Source organism: Lactuca sativa, chromosome 1, assembly GCF_002870075.4.
Source record: "Lactuca sativa cultivar Salinas chromosome 1, Lsat_Salinas_v11, whole genome shotgun sequence".
NCBI classification, from domain to species: Eukaryota; Viridiplantae; Streptophyta; class Magnoliopsida; order Asterales; family Asteraceae; genus Lactuca; species Lactuca sativa.
In genome coordinates, this window is record NC_056623.2 from 72,277,736 (window position 1) to 72,298,332 (window position 20,597).

At 37.8% G+C, this 20,597-nt stretch overlaps 1 protein-coding gene across 1 annotated transcript; it reads left to right on the top strand.

Annotated features, from left to right (window-relative positions):
• The first annotated feature begins 222 nt into the window (after positions 1-222).
• LOC111916545 (uncharacterized) lies at positions 223-897 on the top strand. Its single transcript, XM_023912208.1, has one exon. The coding sequence runs from the start codon at positions 223-225 to the stop codon at positions 895-897; it is 675 nt and encodes a 224-aa protein (XP_023767976.1).
• Positions 898-20,597: the final 19,700 nt, after the last annotated feature.

The window sequence follows — 20,597 nt, forward strand, 5'->3', positions numbered from 1 at the left end:
ATGAGCAAACTAGATAGATTTCTTATTTGTAATAGTTCCTTAGCCTGTTCCCCTTTGTGTCAGTCACAGCTGCTCCATGGGAGACTTCAGATCACTACCCCATCATTCTTCAGACCAACAAAGCTGATTTTGGCAAACCACCATTTAGATTCTTCAACTCATGGATGAAAAGAGACAGATTCGAGCAAATCATCAAAGAAGCATGGGAGAAATTCAAGGGATATGGCAACCTGGATGCTTACCTCGCTGCCAAATTTCGATTCCTCAAAAAATGAAATAAAGAAGTGGAGAGCAAAGGATCACCCTAAGGAGACGGAGGAGCTGTTGAAGCTTAAAAGTAGGGTACAGGAACTCGACATAGCTGCTGAAAATAATTCGTTATCAGTGTTGGAATTACAGGAGAGGAGACTTGGTGTTCAAAGGATAATTGAGCTTGAAAAATTGGCTGTCCTTGACTTAAAAGAAATGGCTAGAATCCGATGGACAGTCGATGGAGATGAGGATACCCGTTTTTTCCACGGGTATGTAAACAACAAGAAAAACAAGAACCACATTCATGGGTTGATTATCAATGGATCCTGGAACACTGATGTGGCAGCAATAAAAGGTGAAGTTCTCTCGTTCTATCAAAAAAAATTTCAAGAAAAGTGGCCTTCCAGGCCAAAACTCATCAGTAGTGAATTTAGTATGCTCGATCCGGCCTCTCGATCAAAAATTGAAGAGCCCTTCTCAACTGAAGAAATAAAACGAGCTATATGGGCGTGTGGAGGGGATAAGGCACCTGGCCCAGATGGATTCACCTTTGATTTTATTAAAAAAATTTGGGATGTATTGAAGGGGGATATCATGGAATTCATCAAATACTTTGAGATATATGGAACGTTGGAGCGGGGTTGAAACTCGTCCTTCATCACGCTTGTACCAAAGATAAAAGACCCGCTGCATATAGGTGATTACAGGCCAATTAGCTTAATCGGCTCGCTACACAAAATAATCTCCAAGGCCTTAGCTAAAAATAGTTAAATACAAAAACAATATCTACTTTCTAGAAATATCAACTAAACAAAATAAAATAATCCAAATAAGTTAATGGATTTGGTTAAGTTTATGAAATAAAAAGTTAGAGTTTATTAATGTTAGTAAAAGATAAAAATAAAAATAAAGCAAATATAATATATTTTTTTTAGAGCCAAGAGCTCTGAGCATTTTGGCAATGAAAAGATGCAAAAGAAAAATCAACAGTAAATATTACACATTAACCTAGATATAACCTAGATATAAATGAAAAGGCAAAGTCTTTAAAAATCACAGTTTCAGATTACCACTTCACAAAATAACGATAACTAAGAAGAAACACAAGAACCAAAAAAGAGAGAACAACATGCACCTTTGAGATAGCAAAATTTAGGAACTCGGAAGGCGACCGGTTAAACCACTAGAGACGGACTCAGACAGACGATCAAAGAGGCGACATGGATCTAGGTTTTTCCGACGGACCAGTGGAGTTAGTAGAGTTGCAAGCGTGATGACCAGTGATAATGAACAATAGTTACGTTTTTCTAATTCCCGATTCTTTGATTTGTAGATATGTTTTCTTAACTTTTTATGAATTTTATAGAAATGATTTGAGGGTATTTTTGGATCCATAAACCATTTAAATTTTGATATGGAGATAGATCCCGAATTAAATGGGATTTTGTTACCTTGTTTAGTAAATTAGTTTAGCTTTTTCGTAGATTTGGTGGATTAGTTTTGTGGCTTGTTTGGTTTTTGTTTGCAATTTTCAGTCTCTCATATTTGAAAATTGTCATTTTATTTATTCAAAAAAATATATTTTTCTTGATTTATAACAAAGATATTTTGAACTTTTTTTTATTGAAATTCCACTGAACTTTGTTTATTTTATATATACTTGATATAAACTCCGGTAAAAAGCTGGGGGGCCATGGCCCCCTGGCCCCTACAGTGTTCCGCCAGTGATCTATTGTATGGACAAATCTAAACATATCATTTTGAGATAATATGGAAATTTTGTATATTTTGATTTTAGGCAAGTAACTAGTCAGATCGATAAATTTAGGAAACTCGTTCAAATTAAGTTCGTTATATTAATTATTATGTATAATACTTAAAGAATACTTATATATTCTTTCAAAATTTAAAATTATCCATGAACCAAACAAAATTCAAAATTTATAAATTTATAAAAGGTAGATCCAACATTTTTTTCGGTCTACATCCCATCCAAAATCAGAATTCTTAATCAAGAGCATTCTTAAAGAATGTTTATAAATATTTTTTAAAATGAAACACATTTTTTAAACGATCAACCATTAACCAAATGGTCTCATAACCGCTTGAAGTTCTTGGGAACTCCATTCCGAGGTTGATGGTTGTTATAGTAGATCGGATGGCTTTTGGTACTCTACTTTGACTTTGGAGCAAGTCAAGCACTTACTGTTATAGGTGGCAATCTCTGCCCACATGTTGGACCACCAATACAGCTTCTTGAGATCGAGATAAATCATCTCTGGTCTGGTAGGTACCGAGTATCTTGATATATGAGCTTCATATAAGACTAGACTCCTGACTTCACCAAAATTTTGGAGTCCAAATTCTATTCATGAAATATCGTGTTTCATCTTCTTTGAGTTTGAAATGTTTGTCCATACCACACAGGTTTTCTTCTGCAATATTTACTAGTTTCAGTGATTCCGGCTAAGCATCACGAATTTGGTTGGTGAGATTGGAGTTGGTAATTAGGTTTAGAGCTTTTCACGAAGTTGATTTTATTGTTCTTTTTAGGTTAAAGCATATACTATCATATTTGCTTTACCAGGATGATAACGAATTTTGCATCCGTAATCATTTAGCAATTTGACGCACTTTCGTTGTCTCATTATGAGCTTTTGTTTGTAGGTGTATTAAAGGCTTTTATAGTCGATGAACAAGACACACTTCGTTTGTGACATCCCCATTTTTCTCGGCCAGAAAAGACCGATTTAGTTTATGCTTTTAAAATAAAATCAGAGTAATTTTCCAAAAGATGTTGCAGAATTTGTTCCCACAACAAAATATAATAAAAATTTATCAAAGCATTTCTTAAAGAAATATATTTTCATTATATAACAAAACATTGGGATGTCATGTTCCGATACAGACCAAAAGCATAAACAGTAAATTATAAGCATTACAATAGTTATTTACAACTATTGGCTTATAATCCAAAAATCCCTCGTCATCATCCAATTATGCTTGGAGTCCACTACCTGTAATACAGAAACCTGAGTGGGTCAGGCTTGGGAGCCTGGTGAGCATATAGGGTTTTCAACCCACAAATAATAAATTTATTAATTTTCATTAACCAATAATAAATTTATTAATTTAATCAACCAACAATAACCATGATCACCTGTTCCTGTTATCCTCACTTTACGTCCCTAAACACCTATCACAAGGGACCTAGTCTAAGGATTATCATCAGGGTGACAACACTGCTTTAGGGGATTCCTCATCAATTTATGTCAAATAAGGCAACCATGTGGGTGATGGAGTATACCATTGAACACTAAGTTCACAAACACTTACAGGTTGCGAGTCTGCTAGTGTTCCAGTGGACTGTCTTGAAAAGTCTGTGGTCGACATCTATACTATGTTAGATGACTGAAACAACAACAATATCGAGGCCTCTCATCATTTTAACACACATCAACTATTTCATCTACCCATGTTTTACCCAACATATTTTTAGATAAAAATACATATACAATTTAAAACTTGTATAAAATATCTATTCAACACCCATCTCAAATAAACAAACAATATAATTACACATATCACGTATTTTATAGAAAATATTTCATATCTATGTGTAAGATAAAGTGACTATACACTTATTTGATTTAGCGATAATCGGGGAGCACTTCGTTTCTAAAAATGACCGTTTCTGATAAAACCGGGATGTTTTCCCAAAAAACCGGGCTTCATGCGGGCAGAGTTCGGCTCGAAAAACTCTTTTCTTGGGATCTTGAGGGATTTGGGACTTGCTTCGGGTATTAGGGATGTTACTAGGGCTTCAGGGGGTGTTAGGAGAGTTTGAGAGATGAAAGAGGGTGTAAAAGAGTGGAAATTGTAAACAAAATCTGGACAACTTCGCTTTCTATTTATAGGAGGCTGGCTTGATCTACGCAGCGCGTTCATACGAACGCAGCGCATTCCGGTAGGTGCATGGCTTCGGACGTGTCAAGATGCGAGATATGTGTCACTGCATGCGAACGCGGGGCGTTCCCTTGAACGCAGCGCGTTCCCTTCGGATAAGCTTCGAAGTTTGTACCACAAACTTCAAAAATTCATATCTTTTGCATACGAGCTCTGTTTTTGAAGTTCTTTATATCCACGCGTATGTGAGATTATACTCTACAACTTTTGTTTAGACTCCATCGCCTAATTTTGACATTACTTTTAATATTTTTTATTTTTAACAGACCGGGACAGGAAAATCTGTTAAAAATTCATAACTTATTCATCCGACGTCCGTTTTCGTCTGTCTTTTTACCGTTGTACTACTATTGGCAATACCTTCGATTTCTGTTTAGGTTGTATCGGCTAAAAATCAAGCGATCTAAAAGTCGATTTTCGGGCTGCATACAGCTAAGCTGAAACTTAGAAAAATCAAAACTTCCTCATACGAAGTTAGATTTGGGCGTTCTTTTTATGCACACTCTCGGTTTAACGAACACTACGGCTTTCGTTTAGATCATTAAAGCTAAAAAGCACTTTATCGTAAGTTTAATTTTTACGTCACGCATTGGCGTGTCGGTTCCGTCGCGAAACTTCGACAGGTCATAACTTCTTCGTTATAACTCGGATTTCGGTGTTCTTTATATATCCGGAATCCTTCTCACAACCACTACCTCTTTATGTACAGATATTGGGTTTATCTAAGATTTTATTTTGATGCTTATTTTTATTTCTTAATATATTATGTCATAATAATTAAATAATAAACAAATAAATTCACATAATAATCACATAATTCATTCTTATTACGCCAAAACAAGTTACAACGCTTAACCTGGACTATTACATCATCTTTAGTCCTTAGCCCAGAAACACGGGCGTTACAATTTTCTCCCCTTTAGGATGATTCCGTCCTTGGAATCACACATCAGCAAAAAAAATGCGGATAGCGACTCATCATGTCACTCTTTGTTGCCCAGGTGAGATTTAGCCCATTCGAATGTTTCCATCGTACAAGCACTAAATCGACCATCATGCGTCACAACTTCTTAGTCTTATGGTCAACAATTGCCTCCAGTTCTTCAATTAACCTCTTACTTTCGTCCAACCTTAATTCAAAAATTGGAATGATGTCGGGAACTTCTCCCGTGAACTTCCTCAAATAACATACGTGGAAGGTGTTATGAATACCTTCTAGTTCTTCTAGTAGTTCTAGCCTGTAAGGTTGGTTCCTAATCCTCTGAAGAACTTTAAACGGTCCAATAAACCTTGGACACAACTTTCCTATTTTACGAAATCTTATAAGTCCCTTCCACGGCGAGACTTTAAGTAAAACCGAATCTCTAACTTCAAATGTTATCAGCTGTCTTTTCTTGTCAGTATAGCTCTTCTGACGATCTTAAGCTAATAACATTCTTTCCTTAATCACTTTCAACTTTTTAGCAGTCTGATGGACTATTTCAGGTCCCATAAACTGCTTTTCCCCAGCTTCAAGCCAACACGACGACGTTCGAAAGTATTCTCCATACAAGGCTTGATAAGGTGTCATCTTGATGCTGGAGTGGAAACTATTATTGTAGGAAAATTCTACCAAAAGTAAATGTTCATCCCAGTTACCTTGGAATTTCAGGGTACATGCTCTTAGCATATCCTCCAACATTTGAATCGTTCGTTCGCTCTGACCATCGGTTTGCGGATGGTAGGTTGTACTTAAACATAAGTTCGTACCCAATTCCTCTTGTAGACTTCTCCAAAACCTTGACGTGAAATGACTATCGCGATCTAACACAATCGTTAGGGGAACACCATGAGCTGTCACTATCTCTTCACATAAACCTTTTCAAGCTTTTCCATAGACCACTTCTCATTGGTGGCTATGAAATGTGCACTTTTTGTGAACCTATCAACGACCACCCAAATCATGTCGTGATTGCTTTTTGTTCTAGGCAGTTTAGTCACAAAATCCATGGTGATGTCTTCCCATTTACCCATGAGTATAGGTAAAGGTTCTAAACTCCCATACAGTTTTTGATGTTGTGCCTTAACCCTCGCACATGTCACACACTCGGTCACATACTTTGAAACATCGAGCTTCATCGTTGGCCACTAGTAGTAGGATTTTAGATCCCTATACATTTTCGTGTTGCCGGGGTTAATCGAGTACATGGTCTTGTAAGCTTCTTCTATCAGATGATCTCTTACTCCTCCCGTCTTAGGTATCCAAATCCTATCTTGGAATACCTTCAGTCATTGACCATTTGTATCGAACACTAACATTTTGCCCAAACGTTCTTCTTTTCGTTCATTCTTCTCTAAATCTTCTATCTGAGCTTTCTTAATGCTTTCTACGATTGTCGAGACAACTTCAATTCTTAATGCTCTTGGCCTTTTCTTTTCAAGGTTTACCTTTCGACTGAGAGCATCAGTGACAACATTTGCTTTACCAGGGTGGTAAAGTATCTCACAATTGTAGTCCTTGAGTAACTCTAGCCAGCGTCGTTACCTCATATTCAATTCCTTCTGATTAAAGAGATACTGAAGACTCTTATGATCAGTAAAAATTTTGCACTTTGTGCCATAAAGATAATGCGTCCATATCTTTAGGGCAAATACTACCGCTACCAACTCCAAATCATGAGTGGGGTAGTTCTTTTCATGTTCTTTCATTGTCGAGATGCATATTGATGGGTTTTATCCATATGAACATTCCTATGTGCACATACAAACCCTAATGCTTGGATCTAGGTTTCTCTAATTGAACATGCATTGAATCCAAGACTTCTAATGATAATTATAGTATAATAACATAAGAAATCAGATTTGGATGATTACCTTGAATCACTTGCTTGAATCTTCTTGTCCATGGAGCTTTAGAGTCACAAGTGTCACTCCTCTAATGGCTTACAAACACCAAATAGCAAGAGGATGATTATAGAGAGAGGAGAGAGGAGGAAGAAATCGGCCAGGGTTTCATTAGAGACAAGGGTGCCGATTTTCCTTAACCCTTAGGGTCTATTTATACTAGTGAGGCTCCTAGGGTTTCACCCTTAAACCCTAATTGGATAACTTAAGCCCTAAGCAATCCAATCCCTTTATGATAAGCCCTTGGACGAATTCTAGGCTCTTCTAAACCCTAAATTCGTCCACCCCTTATCCTTAAGAGATTATAGCCCAAAGTACAACTATCATACAATTGACAGTTTATGCCCTTCTATTTAATTAATCTCTTTAAGTCACAAAATTAATTCCTAATTAATTTATGACTTATATTAATCAAATAATAATATTATTATTCCTTATATTATTCTCATAATATATTAATAATATTTCTTCTCTCATTATAAATCATCCTGTCACGTTGCTACGGTGAAGGCAACCCAAAAGGACCATGCACAACCGGGTCAAATACTTGCCTAATATAGTTGCAGCCTTAGACACTATTCCAACAGTCTCCCACTTGGAAAAGTCTAGTAACTTTATACAAGCATAATCCGATTAGCAATCGTAGCTCTCAAAGACGCTGTCAAACTTTGATCTTATCAATCCTGTCCTTTAGATAAGGGATTGTACAGTCCTTTGTTTAGATATCATGCTGACAATTCTATGGAACCAATTTGTCCAGCAATTGGTTTCTCGATCTCAGATTTATTCGACACAGAACTTATTCGAACACATCAATTCAGTTCTGACCGGGACCGGCACATAAGTCAAATCAAATCATCGAGCGGCCGAGATATCGCTTTTACCCTCTTAGGATAAAAGTAACAGATAAACTTCGACTTATATGCATTTACTTATTCATTAATCAACTATACACAACAATGCGTTTTATAACATCAAGTTACGGATGCGGTTTCACATTATCAATGTACAACCAATTAACAAATAACAAACCATATATCTAGGTTTTAAGACCATATGATATTATCGTCTTTCGATCACCCTTTTTATCATATTCCATAAGGTGATTCCAGCAAGCGCAGGTTTGTTCCAATGCTCAAAACTAGTTCATAAGCACTCATGAACGTTGCAGCAAACTTTTGCTATGTCTAATACCATTTAGACAATCTACACACCAATTCATGACAATCTTCATTCATACCTACTTCCAACATATGAACAATTGTGGACAATTTGAATAATTCGATTATTCTTAATAAACTCAATTATTCTGGAAGTCAAAACATGCAAAGTGAAACAATAGTGAAACAATTAACATAAGACAGTAACATTACTCATAAATAATACTCCTTTATTTAATCATATAAATTTGATTACATTTATCTATTACACGTTTCAAACACTATCTAATCTATACTAAAATCATCCTTCAGCCCAATACTCCTAGCATGCTGCAAGTGCTTAACCCTACTCAGTCCCTTCGTAAGCGGATCTGTTGGGTTATCTTCTAATGATATCCTCTTAACCACAGGTTGTCCTTCTTCTACATAATGTCTAATAAAGTGATATTTTCTATCGATATGTCGAGATCTACCATGATCCCTCGGTTCCATGGTCAAGGCAACCGCTCCTTCATTATCACAGAAAATTTCCATGGGCTCCTTTATGGCAGGTACAACTCCAAGATCACCGATGAAGTTCTTTAACCATATTGCCTCCTTCGACGCTTTGCTCGCTGCAATGTACTCTGATTCGCACGTTGAATCAGCTACGGTTTCCTGCTTGGAACTTTTCCAAGTCACTGCTCCTCCATTCAGGGTAAAGACCCAGCCCGACTGCGAACGGTAGTTGTCCCTGTCGGTCTGAAAACTGGTGTCACTATACCCTTGCACCTTTAAGTCATCACTCCCTCCGAGGACTAAAAACCATTCCTTTGTCCTCCGAAGGTACTTAAGGATATTCTTGACCGCAATCCAATGGGCTATGCCAGGGTTCCCTTGATATCTACTAACCATGCTCAAAGCAAAAGCTACATCAGGGCGAGTACAAGTCATAGCGTACATGATTGAGCCAACTGCGGAAGCGTATGGAACTCGGCTCATTTCTTCTATTTCAGCTTCGGTACTCGGACTTTGAGTCTTACTCAACTTGGCATTACTTTGTATCAGACTTTGAGTCTTACACATGATTCATCTTCGCTTCGTACAAATCCAAACTCTTTGACTTTCTCATCGAAGCAAAGATTCCATCTACGAGATGCTTGGTTAAGTCCATAAATGGACTTCTCAAGCTTACACACTCTATTTGGATGCTTCGGATCAACAAAACCCTCTAGCTGAGCCATGTAAACATCCTCAGCCAACTTTCCATTAAGGTGTCACAACTAGCATTTTTAGCTAGGAAATTCTATTCTCATATAAACATCATCCATTGTAAGAGCATGTACTCTAAGTGAATACCATACTCTATCCTCATTTAAAATACACCTCATATGTTCAACTAAGGGTTGGAAACCTTAGTAATCCCGGTCCAAGTTCCTTATGAACTAAAATTCTCCTATTGGGCCTAGAAGCCCTAAGTGGGCTCTAAATAGACCACATTCATAAAACTTTAGTATTTGGGCCATGTGGACCTAAAATAATCCATCTTATCTCTAATGAGCCTTGTTGGGCCATAAAAGACTTCATTTGCCCCAATGGGCCGAAATTTTTTTTGTGTGCTTCATAATTTCGAGTAAGGACCAAGATAAGGCCCAAACTCCTCCATGATTACTCCATTTCGGCCCAAATGAAGAAAGAATGGAATTAATGAGCAATGGACACATCACATTTACATGGTGGACTTCAATGCAAATTAACCATTAGGTAATATCCAAATCTCATACATCTAGGTAACCATCACATCCTCTCTCCCCCTCTCTTCTTATTTTCGGCCAACACATCTTCTCACCACCTCATTCTCTCAAAAATCTTTCAAGAAAACTCTCTCAACCATCAAGAACACCCTCCTTTCCTTCCATTCAAAATTTCGAAGATCTAGGGTGTTTTCAAGAGGATTCTTCACCAAAATTATCATCCTTGGTAAGTTTATGCTTAGATCCATGGTCTAGCCTCTTGATTACTTCAAAAATATTCTCTTAACTCATGCATTTTCGTGGATCATGACTCTTAGATCCATCTTGAATTCGAAAACTCCTCTCAAAAAGCAAGCTATGCCGAATTCTCCTTCCATCTTCTCACCAAAACCAAACCAAACCCCAAGGTGAGCTTCATACCCCCTATTTTCTGTTTTTATGAGTTTTGTGGGGGGGAATACAAGTGAAAGTGTAGATCTATATGTGTATTGTATGCTTTGTATGATTTCCATGCTTATATGTGTGCTTTTGTGTGTTATAATGTTGGATCTAGCCATAAAACCCCTCAAAACCGAGATATACCTTATGTTAAATGATTTTAGCATCAAATATATTTCTACATACAAAGTGTTTCTAGAAAAATAACTAAATGGCTTAGTAACAATTTCTTTGGGCTAAAAACACAATTTTTGGACCTAAAATGTGAAAAATACAAAATTAAGGGCCCAAATTGACATATCACGAATTCTGATGGATGAGGTGTGTCAAAACAGTTTCAATAAAACAATTTCTGGAAATATACTCATTTAGAGGATTAAAAACATAAATTTCAAGCTTAATGGGCTAAAAATGACATTTTCGGCCCAATGAGGCCCATTATGCGAGATTTTCTGTTTTGGAGGGCCAAAACTGTGTTTTTCTGTAAAAAAGTGGACTATAAGTGTTCTAAGTCCTTTTCAAAGGTTTAAAATGCTTTCTAAATTTAAAAAGGACCAAAGTTGCAAAAATTTTACAATTTGGGCCAAAATTGTCAAAGTTGCGAAAAAGAAGGGCTATTACCGAGAAAACTGCAATTTTAGGGACTAAAACTATTTTCTATGAAAAATATGCTGAAAAATATTAATTTCAATAATTTTTGGTGTTAAAATGTCAAGAAAATTGATTTAAGGACCAAACCGGAAAGTATTTAATTAAAGGGTTGAAAAAGTAAATTTTACAAACAATGAGGGGCTGAAAACAGAAAACTTTCAAGGCTTATTCAATACACGCAATTTGACCAAATGATGGCACCGCGACTATCGACGAAATACAATACATTACAATACCAAAAGTCGTTGTTAAACGAATTGGTTCGGTCTCGAACCAATAAAAATCCGAAACTACTAACACTACGACACTACGACACTACGATTCATACAAGTAACGTTTGGGAATTCAATATACATGCGAGTGTGCACAGACGTCTACGTACCATCTTTGGGCCCCAAAAGTGTAAAATCTTGTTTGTTGGGCCTAGCTAGCCCAATGACCTGATCTTAAGGCCCGAAGACCTCTATCTTACGAAGTGTTGGGTTTTACCGATCTGACACAACGTAACAGGACTTTCAATGGCTTGTATACTACTGGTCCCCAAGGGTCCTTTGGTATTGCTAGTGAAGTCTACATTTCATGCGAGGCGGGTCTGGGACCCCTCGTACATTTTTTTTATCCCCAACCGGTTAATGGAGTCATCGAGGTCTTCGTGCCCTCTTTCTCTTCGGATGTGGGACTACTCATAGTCAGGGCGGTTGGATAACGTGACTAGTACGGACGAGGCCTACGGGATCGTTAGTATAGCTATAAACTGGTCGTTTGTGTAATGCGTGTTTGTAGCAATTAATCATGCTCAAAAATAATCCAACATCGCCTGGGACTGACACTACACGCTATGCAATGGTTTCAATGTAACTTCATGGAATTCAAGGAATTAGGAAAACATCGGGTTTTCCTAGGGTTTTCAATACATACATATTCGAAATGCATATAACTTCAATGAACAATTTTTACAAGTATAGAAACAAACAAGCATACCTATGGATCTTCACACCTTTTTGACTATACTATTTTCAGAAAATATCGGATTTTCTGGTGGTTTTCAAACAATACAAAACATTGGATTTCAAACACTACTTATGAACTCACCAGCATTTCATATGTTGACGTTTTTCAAAATACTTGTATTCTCAGGTAACAGATAAAGTGAAGGATGAATTGTACTCTATGACGTTTTGCTGTTGTTTAACTAGTATCGAACAATTACTTTCGAGAATGTAATGTTTTGAGACAATGTAATGAATGTATACACTATCAGTTGTAATATTCAAATGTTGGTGATGAATGATGTTATGTTTCATGTATATTCATTGTGATGGTATTCAATTGAGTCACAACAGCCCCCGGACGTTTCCGTCGTCTGGTTCGGGGGTGTGACATAAGGAAAGCGGTCTTGACATCCATTTGCCAAATCTCGTAATCATGAAATGCGGCAATCGCTAGCAACACTCTAATAGACTTTATTTTCGCAACTGGTGAGAAGGTCTCATCATAGTCAACTCTGGGAGTTTGAGTAAAGCACTTCGCAACCAATCGCGCCTTATATGTGTGTACGTTTCCATCCACGTCGGTCTTCTTGTTGAAGATCCATTTGCACCCAACGGTCGTACGTCCGGGCACATTATCAACCAAATTCCAAACTTGGTTATCATGCATGGATTGGATCTCGTTGTCCATTGCCTCTTTCCATTTCGCAGACTCCGGGCCTTCCATGGCTTCCTTATAGCTATTAGGTTCATCTAGATTTATTAGTGTACCATCACTAATATACGTGTCCCCTTCGGTAGTAATATGAAAACCATAAAACTGGGGTTGAACTCTAACTCTTTCGGAATGTCTAAGAGGTAATGACTCGTCAATCGGTTCAACCGGAGTTTCCTCCTCGGGTTGAGCGCCAGCGGTAGAGGTTCCTTCATCAATCGACTCTTGAATCTCTTCAAGCTCGATTTGCCTCCCACTGTCTCCTTGGCTTATGAGTTCTCGCTCTCGGAAAACTCCTCTTCTCGCAATGAAGACAACATTGTCCTTCGGTCTATAGAAGATATATCTAAAGGATTTCTGCGGGTAGCCGATGAAAATACATCGCTCACTACGAGGTTCGAGCTTGTCGTGAGTATCTCATCTTACAAAAGCCTCACAACCCCAAACCTTGATATGTGCTAACGAGGGAGCTTTCCCTGTCCACATCTCGTGAGGTGTTTTGGAAGCCTTCTTAGTAGGGACTCGGTTAAGGATATGGGCGGCAGTCTCTAAGGCATACCCCCAAAATGAGATAGGTAGTGAAGCAAGACTCATCATAGAGCGGACCATGTCTAACAAGGTTCGATTACGCCTTTCTGCCACACCATTCAATTGTGGTGTCCTAGGTGGCGTCAATTGTGAAACTATTCCACACTCCTTGAGATAGTCGTGGAATTCAAGACTTAGGTACTCTCCTCCTCGATCGGATCGAAGCATCTTGATTTTCCTTCCCAATTGATTCTCCACTTTATTCTTGAACTCTTTGAACTTTTCAAATGTTTCTGACTTTTGCTTGATTAAGTAGATATACCCATATCTACTATAGTCATCGGTAAAAGTCACATAGAAGCAATTCCCATCCTTTGTGGTTGATCTAAACGGTCCACATACATCGGTATGTATGAGGTCCAATAGACCCTCACCCCTTTCACATGTGCTAGTGAAGGGTGACTTGGTCATCTTTCCAAGTAAACAAGACTCGCATGTGTCATCTTCCCTGAGGTCGAATGACTCCAACACTCCATCCTTTTGGAGTTGGGCTATGCGCTTCTTGTTGACATGTCCAAGACGACAATGCCACAAGGATGCTCTATCCATACTATTGGAAGAATCCATGCATAAAACATCATTTCCTAGGTTATATACAATCATAACAGTTTCATAAATTCCATTACATGGTATTGCTTCAAAATATAAGACACCATTTAGATAAGCATAAATAGAACCATTTTCATTATTAAAAGAAAATATAAATCCTTGTCTAAACAAACTATGAAATGAAATGATGTTTCTTGCCATTTCTGGCGAATAGCAACAATTATTCAAATTTAAACATAAACTATTCCTAAGAACTAGAGAATATACTCCAATCTTGGTCACAGGCGACGATCTTCTGTTCCCCATGATTAGATTTATTCTTCCATGCTCCACATCCCTATTTCTTCTTAGTCCCTGCAATTCAAAACAAATGTGGTAACCACACCCGGTATCGAGGACCCAAGAAATAGCATGATATGAATCATTAGATTTAATTGTGTATATACCTGCGAAAGACGGCTTGATCTTTCCTTCCCTGATGGCTTGCAGGTAGTCTGGGCAGCTTCTCTTCCAATGCCCTATTTTGTGGCAATGGTGGCACTCTACCTCCTTTGGGTTAGGGTTAGGCTTAGCGGGATCAACTTTGGTCCCACTAGAAGAGGAACCATCTCGGGACTTTCCCTTGCGGTACCTCTTAGATGGAGCCTTCCTCTTGTTACCCCTACCTTGCCCAATTGCTAAAACAGGAGCAGCTGGTGGATTGGGAGTTGGTGCAACAGACTTGTCCTTGAGGTTGCTCTCAGCAACCCTAAGGAGACCTTGGAGCTTACTTAGGGTGACCTCTTCTTTGTTCATGTGGTAGGTCATCCTAAATTGGTTGTAACACGGAGGCAAGGAGTGAAGCACCATGTCGATAGCCAAGTCTTCCCCAAAGTCAACATTCAACTTGTGAAGACGATCGACATACCTTTGCATCTTTTGCAGGTGCACGGTTAGAGATTCTCCATGACCCATTTTAGCGGAGATCATGTTAGTGAATGTATCTTATCCATTCGCTAAAGTTCGTCCCATCGAAAGTCACCTTTTAGCAAAGGCTCATCAATGTGAACGAGCTAGCAGCAGCATTGTTTGCGTTCGATATCTACAAATAGAAAGGACAAAGATAGATTAGAATTTGAATCCCTAATTATCACCCAATAAGAAAAATTAGGGCTAGGATCCAACAACAATATTTACATATTAGAAAAGGGATGCCGTAATCTAATATGCAAACAATTTGAAGGTAAGTGAATGACGATTCACTAATTCTCCACCATGAAAACATAACTTTAAGTTCTAAATGTATTGAGAATTCCTAGGTTTCGATGAGATTCATTGAACTTTTCAGTGGCATGTTTAAATCTCGATATGCCCCTCTCGTTTGTGACTGGGATACCGAGGATCACAAAGTGGGTGTGAATTACCATGCAAACTTACACGGTGCCTTCATTGTAACAATCACCTATTCGACGTGTCGGTAAACCACACACGCTCCATCGAACTATGATAAACAATGAATCACCACTTGCCACCTTTTCTTAGAACCAATTAGTGTGCCGGTAAACCACACACGCTCCACTAACTTCTTAGCAAGGGTGCAAAGTGTAATTTTATGGGATTGCATCAATTCACTTTTCCTAAAGTAACTAGCATTGGGAATTTTTTTTTGAAAAACATGTAGTTACTTTGTATTTCATATTATACTTTTAATGAGGAGATGAGGTTGCCCTATCCTACCCGTTCGGCTAACGACCATTCACCGATCAAGCAAGCGGTGGGTGTGAGTGTACACCCATTAAGCGCCATTTTATAGGCCGCAACCTTATACCCACCTTATAAACCGGCTTCGTGAATGAGGCCTACAAACGGTAAGACTAGCATTTTAATTATACATACATATATATATATATATATATATATATATATATATATATATATATATATATTAATCTTGTAATATTATATTAGTATAGGGTTGAATTTTAAACTTGTAAAATTCTAGGGTTTGAAATTTAAATTGTCTAAATTAAACTTTTAATCACAAAACATAAATTTCAAAACTTGAGGGCAAGTTTTAAACTTTTCAAAACATATGGGATCAAATAACAAATAATCCAAATTAACATTTAATCACATAATTATCCATATTTGATTTATTTAATTATTTCTTGCAAAACAATTTACCAATTTAATTAAAATAATTAATCAATTATCACATAAGGAAATTAATATTCAATTAATTGATAAACATCTTCAATTAGGTCAAGAATATACTCAAATATATCTTAAAATCGGATTTATATTGACCTATTAAGATTAAGGTAAGTTCCCAAAAGATAAACAACAAGAAATCCCGAAATTAGCTCTTTCTGACGCTAGAACTCACCGAGTACCACAATGGACTCGCCGAGTTGAGGCCTACTCGCCGAGTCCACTATGGAACTCGTCGAGTTCATCAGGCAGAATGACAAAATTCGAATTTTGCAAGCAAAAAACAAGCAACCAATGCATCAATTCAATAGAAACCAATCAAGGCTCTGATACCACTGATGGGTTTTAGCCATATGAACATTCCTATGTGCACATACAAACCCTAATGCTTGGATCTAGGTTTCTCTAATTGAACATGCATTGAATCCAAGACTTCTAATGATAATTCTAGTATAATAACATAAGAAATCAGATTTTGATGATTACCTTGAATCACTTGCTTGAATCTTCTTGTCCTTGGAGCTTTAGAGTCACAAGTGTCACTCCTCTAATGGCTTACAAACACCAACTAGCAAGAGGATGATTATAGAGAGAGGAGAGAGGAGGAAGAAATCGGCCAGGGTTTCTTTAGAGACAAGGGTGCCGATTTTCCTTAACCCTTAGGGTCTATTTATACTAGTGAGGCTCCTAGGGTTTCACCCTTAAACCCTAATTGGATAACTTAAGCTCTAAGCAATCCAATCCCTTTATGATAAGCCCTTGGACGAATTCTAGGCTCTTCTAAACCCTAAATTCGTCCACCCCTTATCCTTAAGAGATTATAGCCCAAAGTACAACTATCATACAATTGACAGTTTATGCCCTTCTATTTAATTAATCTCTTTAAGTCACAAAATTAATTCCTAATTAATTTATGACTTATATTAATCAAATAATAAAATTATTATTCCTTATATTATTCTCATAATATATTAATAATATTTCTCTCTCATTATAAATCATCCTGTCAAGTTGCTATGGTGAAGGCAACCCAAAAGGACTATGCACAACCGGGTCAAATACTTGCCTAATATAGTTGCAGCCTTAGACACTATTCCAACACATATGCTATCACCTTTTCTCTTTGAATTAGAACACATCCTAACCCGACTCCCGATGCATCGCTATAAACTGCGAAGTCTTCTACTCCATCGGGTAGAGAAAGAATTGGTGTTTCACATAATTTCTTCTTTAGCTTCTCGAATGCTTCCTTATGCTTCTCACTCCAAGTATAAGTAGTTCCTTTGTGGGTCAAATCTATCAATGGAGAAGCTATCGAATAAAAGCCTTGGATAAATCTTCGATAATATCCAGCTAATCCTAGAAAGCTTTGGATCTTTGTAGGACTCTTTGGTTGTTCCCACTTTATTATAGTTTCAATCTTAGTTGGGTCAACCATAATCCCTTCTTGGTTAACCACATGACCCAAAAATTCGACTTCTTGAATCCAAAAATCACATTTGGAGAACTTCGCATATAGCTTCTCCTTCTTTAATACTTCTAACACTTCTTGCAAGTGTCTACCATGCTCCTTTTGGCTTGTCGAGTAAATCAGAATGTCATCTATATACACTATCACGGATTTATCCAGGAATGGTTTACAAACCCTATTCATCAAATCCATTAATGTTGTTGGAGCATTGGTTAGTCCAAACGACATTACCAAAAACTCGTAGTGTCCATTTCTTGTTATAAACACAATCTTCTCAATATCATACTCTCTTACCTTTAGCTGATGATATCCTGACCTAAGATCGATATTCGAGAAATAACTCGAACCTTGCAACCGATCGAACAGGTCATCAATCCTTGGCAACGGGTACTTGTTCTTTAGTGTTGCCTTGTTCAACTCTCTGTAATCTATACACATTCTCATGCTCCCATCTTTCTTCTTCACGAATAACATCGGAGCTCCCCAGGGTGATGAACTAGGTCTAATGAAACCGTTGTCTAACAACTCCTGAAGTTGCGCCATAAGCTCCTTCATCTCTTTCGGTGTTAATGGATATGGGGCTTTTGCTATCGGTGTTGTTCCTGGTAACAAGTCTATTCTACACTCCACTTGTCTATCAGGGGGAAATCAAAGAATTTTTTTGGGAAAAACTTCCGGATATTCACCAAGTCTATTCTTAACTCCACTTGTCTATCAGGGGCCAATCCAGGAAGATTTTCGGGAAAAACTTTCGGATATTCACACACCACCGGTATACTTTGAATATGCTTTTTCTCCTTCTTAGCATCGATCACGAATGCCAAGTATGAGGTGCATCCTTTAGATAAACATTTTTTGGATTTCATTAGGGAAATTATTCCAGAATTTACTCTGCACTTATCTCCGTACACCATAAATGGCTCTTTTCCAGGCGGTTTTACCCTTATTATTTTTTTCTTGCACAGTATTTCTGCATCATTGGCGCTAAGCCAATCCGTCCCCAAAACGATGTCGAAACCATTTAACTCGATGGGTAACAGCTTCTCTTGGAATTCGTTTCTGTTTAAATCAATGACAATGTTCTTAATACAATCGCTAACAGGTATGAATTTGCCACTAGCTACTTCTACAATTAGGGCATCATCAAGCTTTTCTATTGGGAATGCTAGTCTTTTACCAAATTTATGTGACATAAAGGAGTAATTCGCTCCAGAATCAAAGAATAAATTGGCAGGCAATCTATTTACTAGAAAGGTACTTGATGCGACATCCACTGCATCCTTTGTGGCCTCCCAAGTCATTTGGAAAGCTCTGGATTTTGGCTTTGGTGGGAGATTAGGCTTTGCTACATCCTTCTTCTTCGGGCAATCCTTCAAAATATGTCCTTCTTCGTGGCATCCATATCACACCCTTTTACTGGTTGTGCAGTTGTTGGCATAGTGCCCTGGCTTTCCATGTTTAAAACAAGTGACCTCCTCGTCACATTTTCCAACATGTTTCTTCTTACACTTATCACACCATTTTGCTTCACCTCTTCTTCCTCTTGAATCAGACTTCGAGAATTTACTTTTCTTGTTGGACCTCGAAGATCCATCAAACTTTCTTTTTTCACCAACCTCTACCGTTTCTTGACCCCTTTCTTTTTTATGGGTTTCCATGTTTTTAGTTGGTCGGACTGTTGTCTTCAGAGTAGTTGTCATCTTGACTGTTGGGCCAAAGTGGGCTGGCAGTCCGTTTGTGCACCTCTCAATTTCTGAGAGTTCAATTTTCACTAAGTATGGAAATAATTTCATCTTTTCAGTAAACGCAGTAGCATAGTCGTCTATGCTCATTTTCTCTTTCTTCAAGTTCTGAAATTCGTTGTTTAGATCTATCTTTGAGCAGGTGTCCATCTTTAACTGCTCCAAGAACATTTCCCAAGACATTTTCAGGGCTTCTCCATGTGGAATCATGTCTACCAATAACTTCCACCAGCTTAAAACTCCGGTCTTCGGTTGTTTGACCACAAAACAGTTTTCCGCTTGTTGCTACAGTTGCAGATTTCAAATACCATCTCCATCTCGAAGATCCAGTCTATAATCTCAACAGGTTTTGGGCTTTCAGAAAGACTTGGTGGTTTGGAACCCAATAAATTCTTATACATACGCCCATCGCTGTTAATTTCCCTCTCCGGGTTATTCCTCCTAACCACAATTGGTTCAGTTTGATCAACAGATCTACGGTAATTTCCTTCCTCTTACTGTCCGTCATTTAGTTCTGGTTGTTCGACAGGCATTGAAGGCTCACTTTTGTTGTTCAACAACAGTTGTCTCATTTCCTCCCTTTGCTCTGCCATCATTGTCTGAATCATTGCTTGTACTCCAGCCATTATGATTGGTTCTGGTGCAGCCTCTGCCATAGGCACCTATTCCATCACTCGGGGTTGAGGTTGTTGATTTCTATTTGCATTTCCAGCTCCACTTCGGATTTTTTCCATTTTGATCTATACACCAAATAAGGCGAATTTAGATCTTCATTCACAATAGATATTAAATTCTCTTTATCACTCTGAAACGTTACATGTTAGTTCTAATATCGTAGTCGTACGCTTAGAATCCTGAACACATAAGGTTTCCAGATCTGGTCGGCAACAGACCATAGATCTGAAAGAAATAATGGCATATATGGCAAACATATAACATATAGCACATAAAAGTATTTTAGGCATCTTTCCAAAAATATACTAGTACTCGTGTCTAAAATATGGTAGACACTCATCTCACAATCATCACTTAGCATTCTAAGTTTAAGTCTAGAAATCCTACAAATTCCTAGTTCGCTTAAACTAATGCTCTGATACCAACTGTGACATCCCCATTTTTCTCGGCCAGAAAAGACCAATTTATTTTATGTTTTTAAAATAAAATCAGAGTAATTTTCCAAAAGATGTTGCAGACACTACTAGAAAAAAGGCCTTTTACGACGCTCATTGCGCGTCGTAAAACGCTCAGACGACGCGCAAATGCGCGTCAA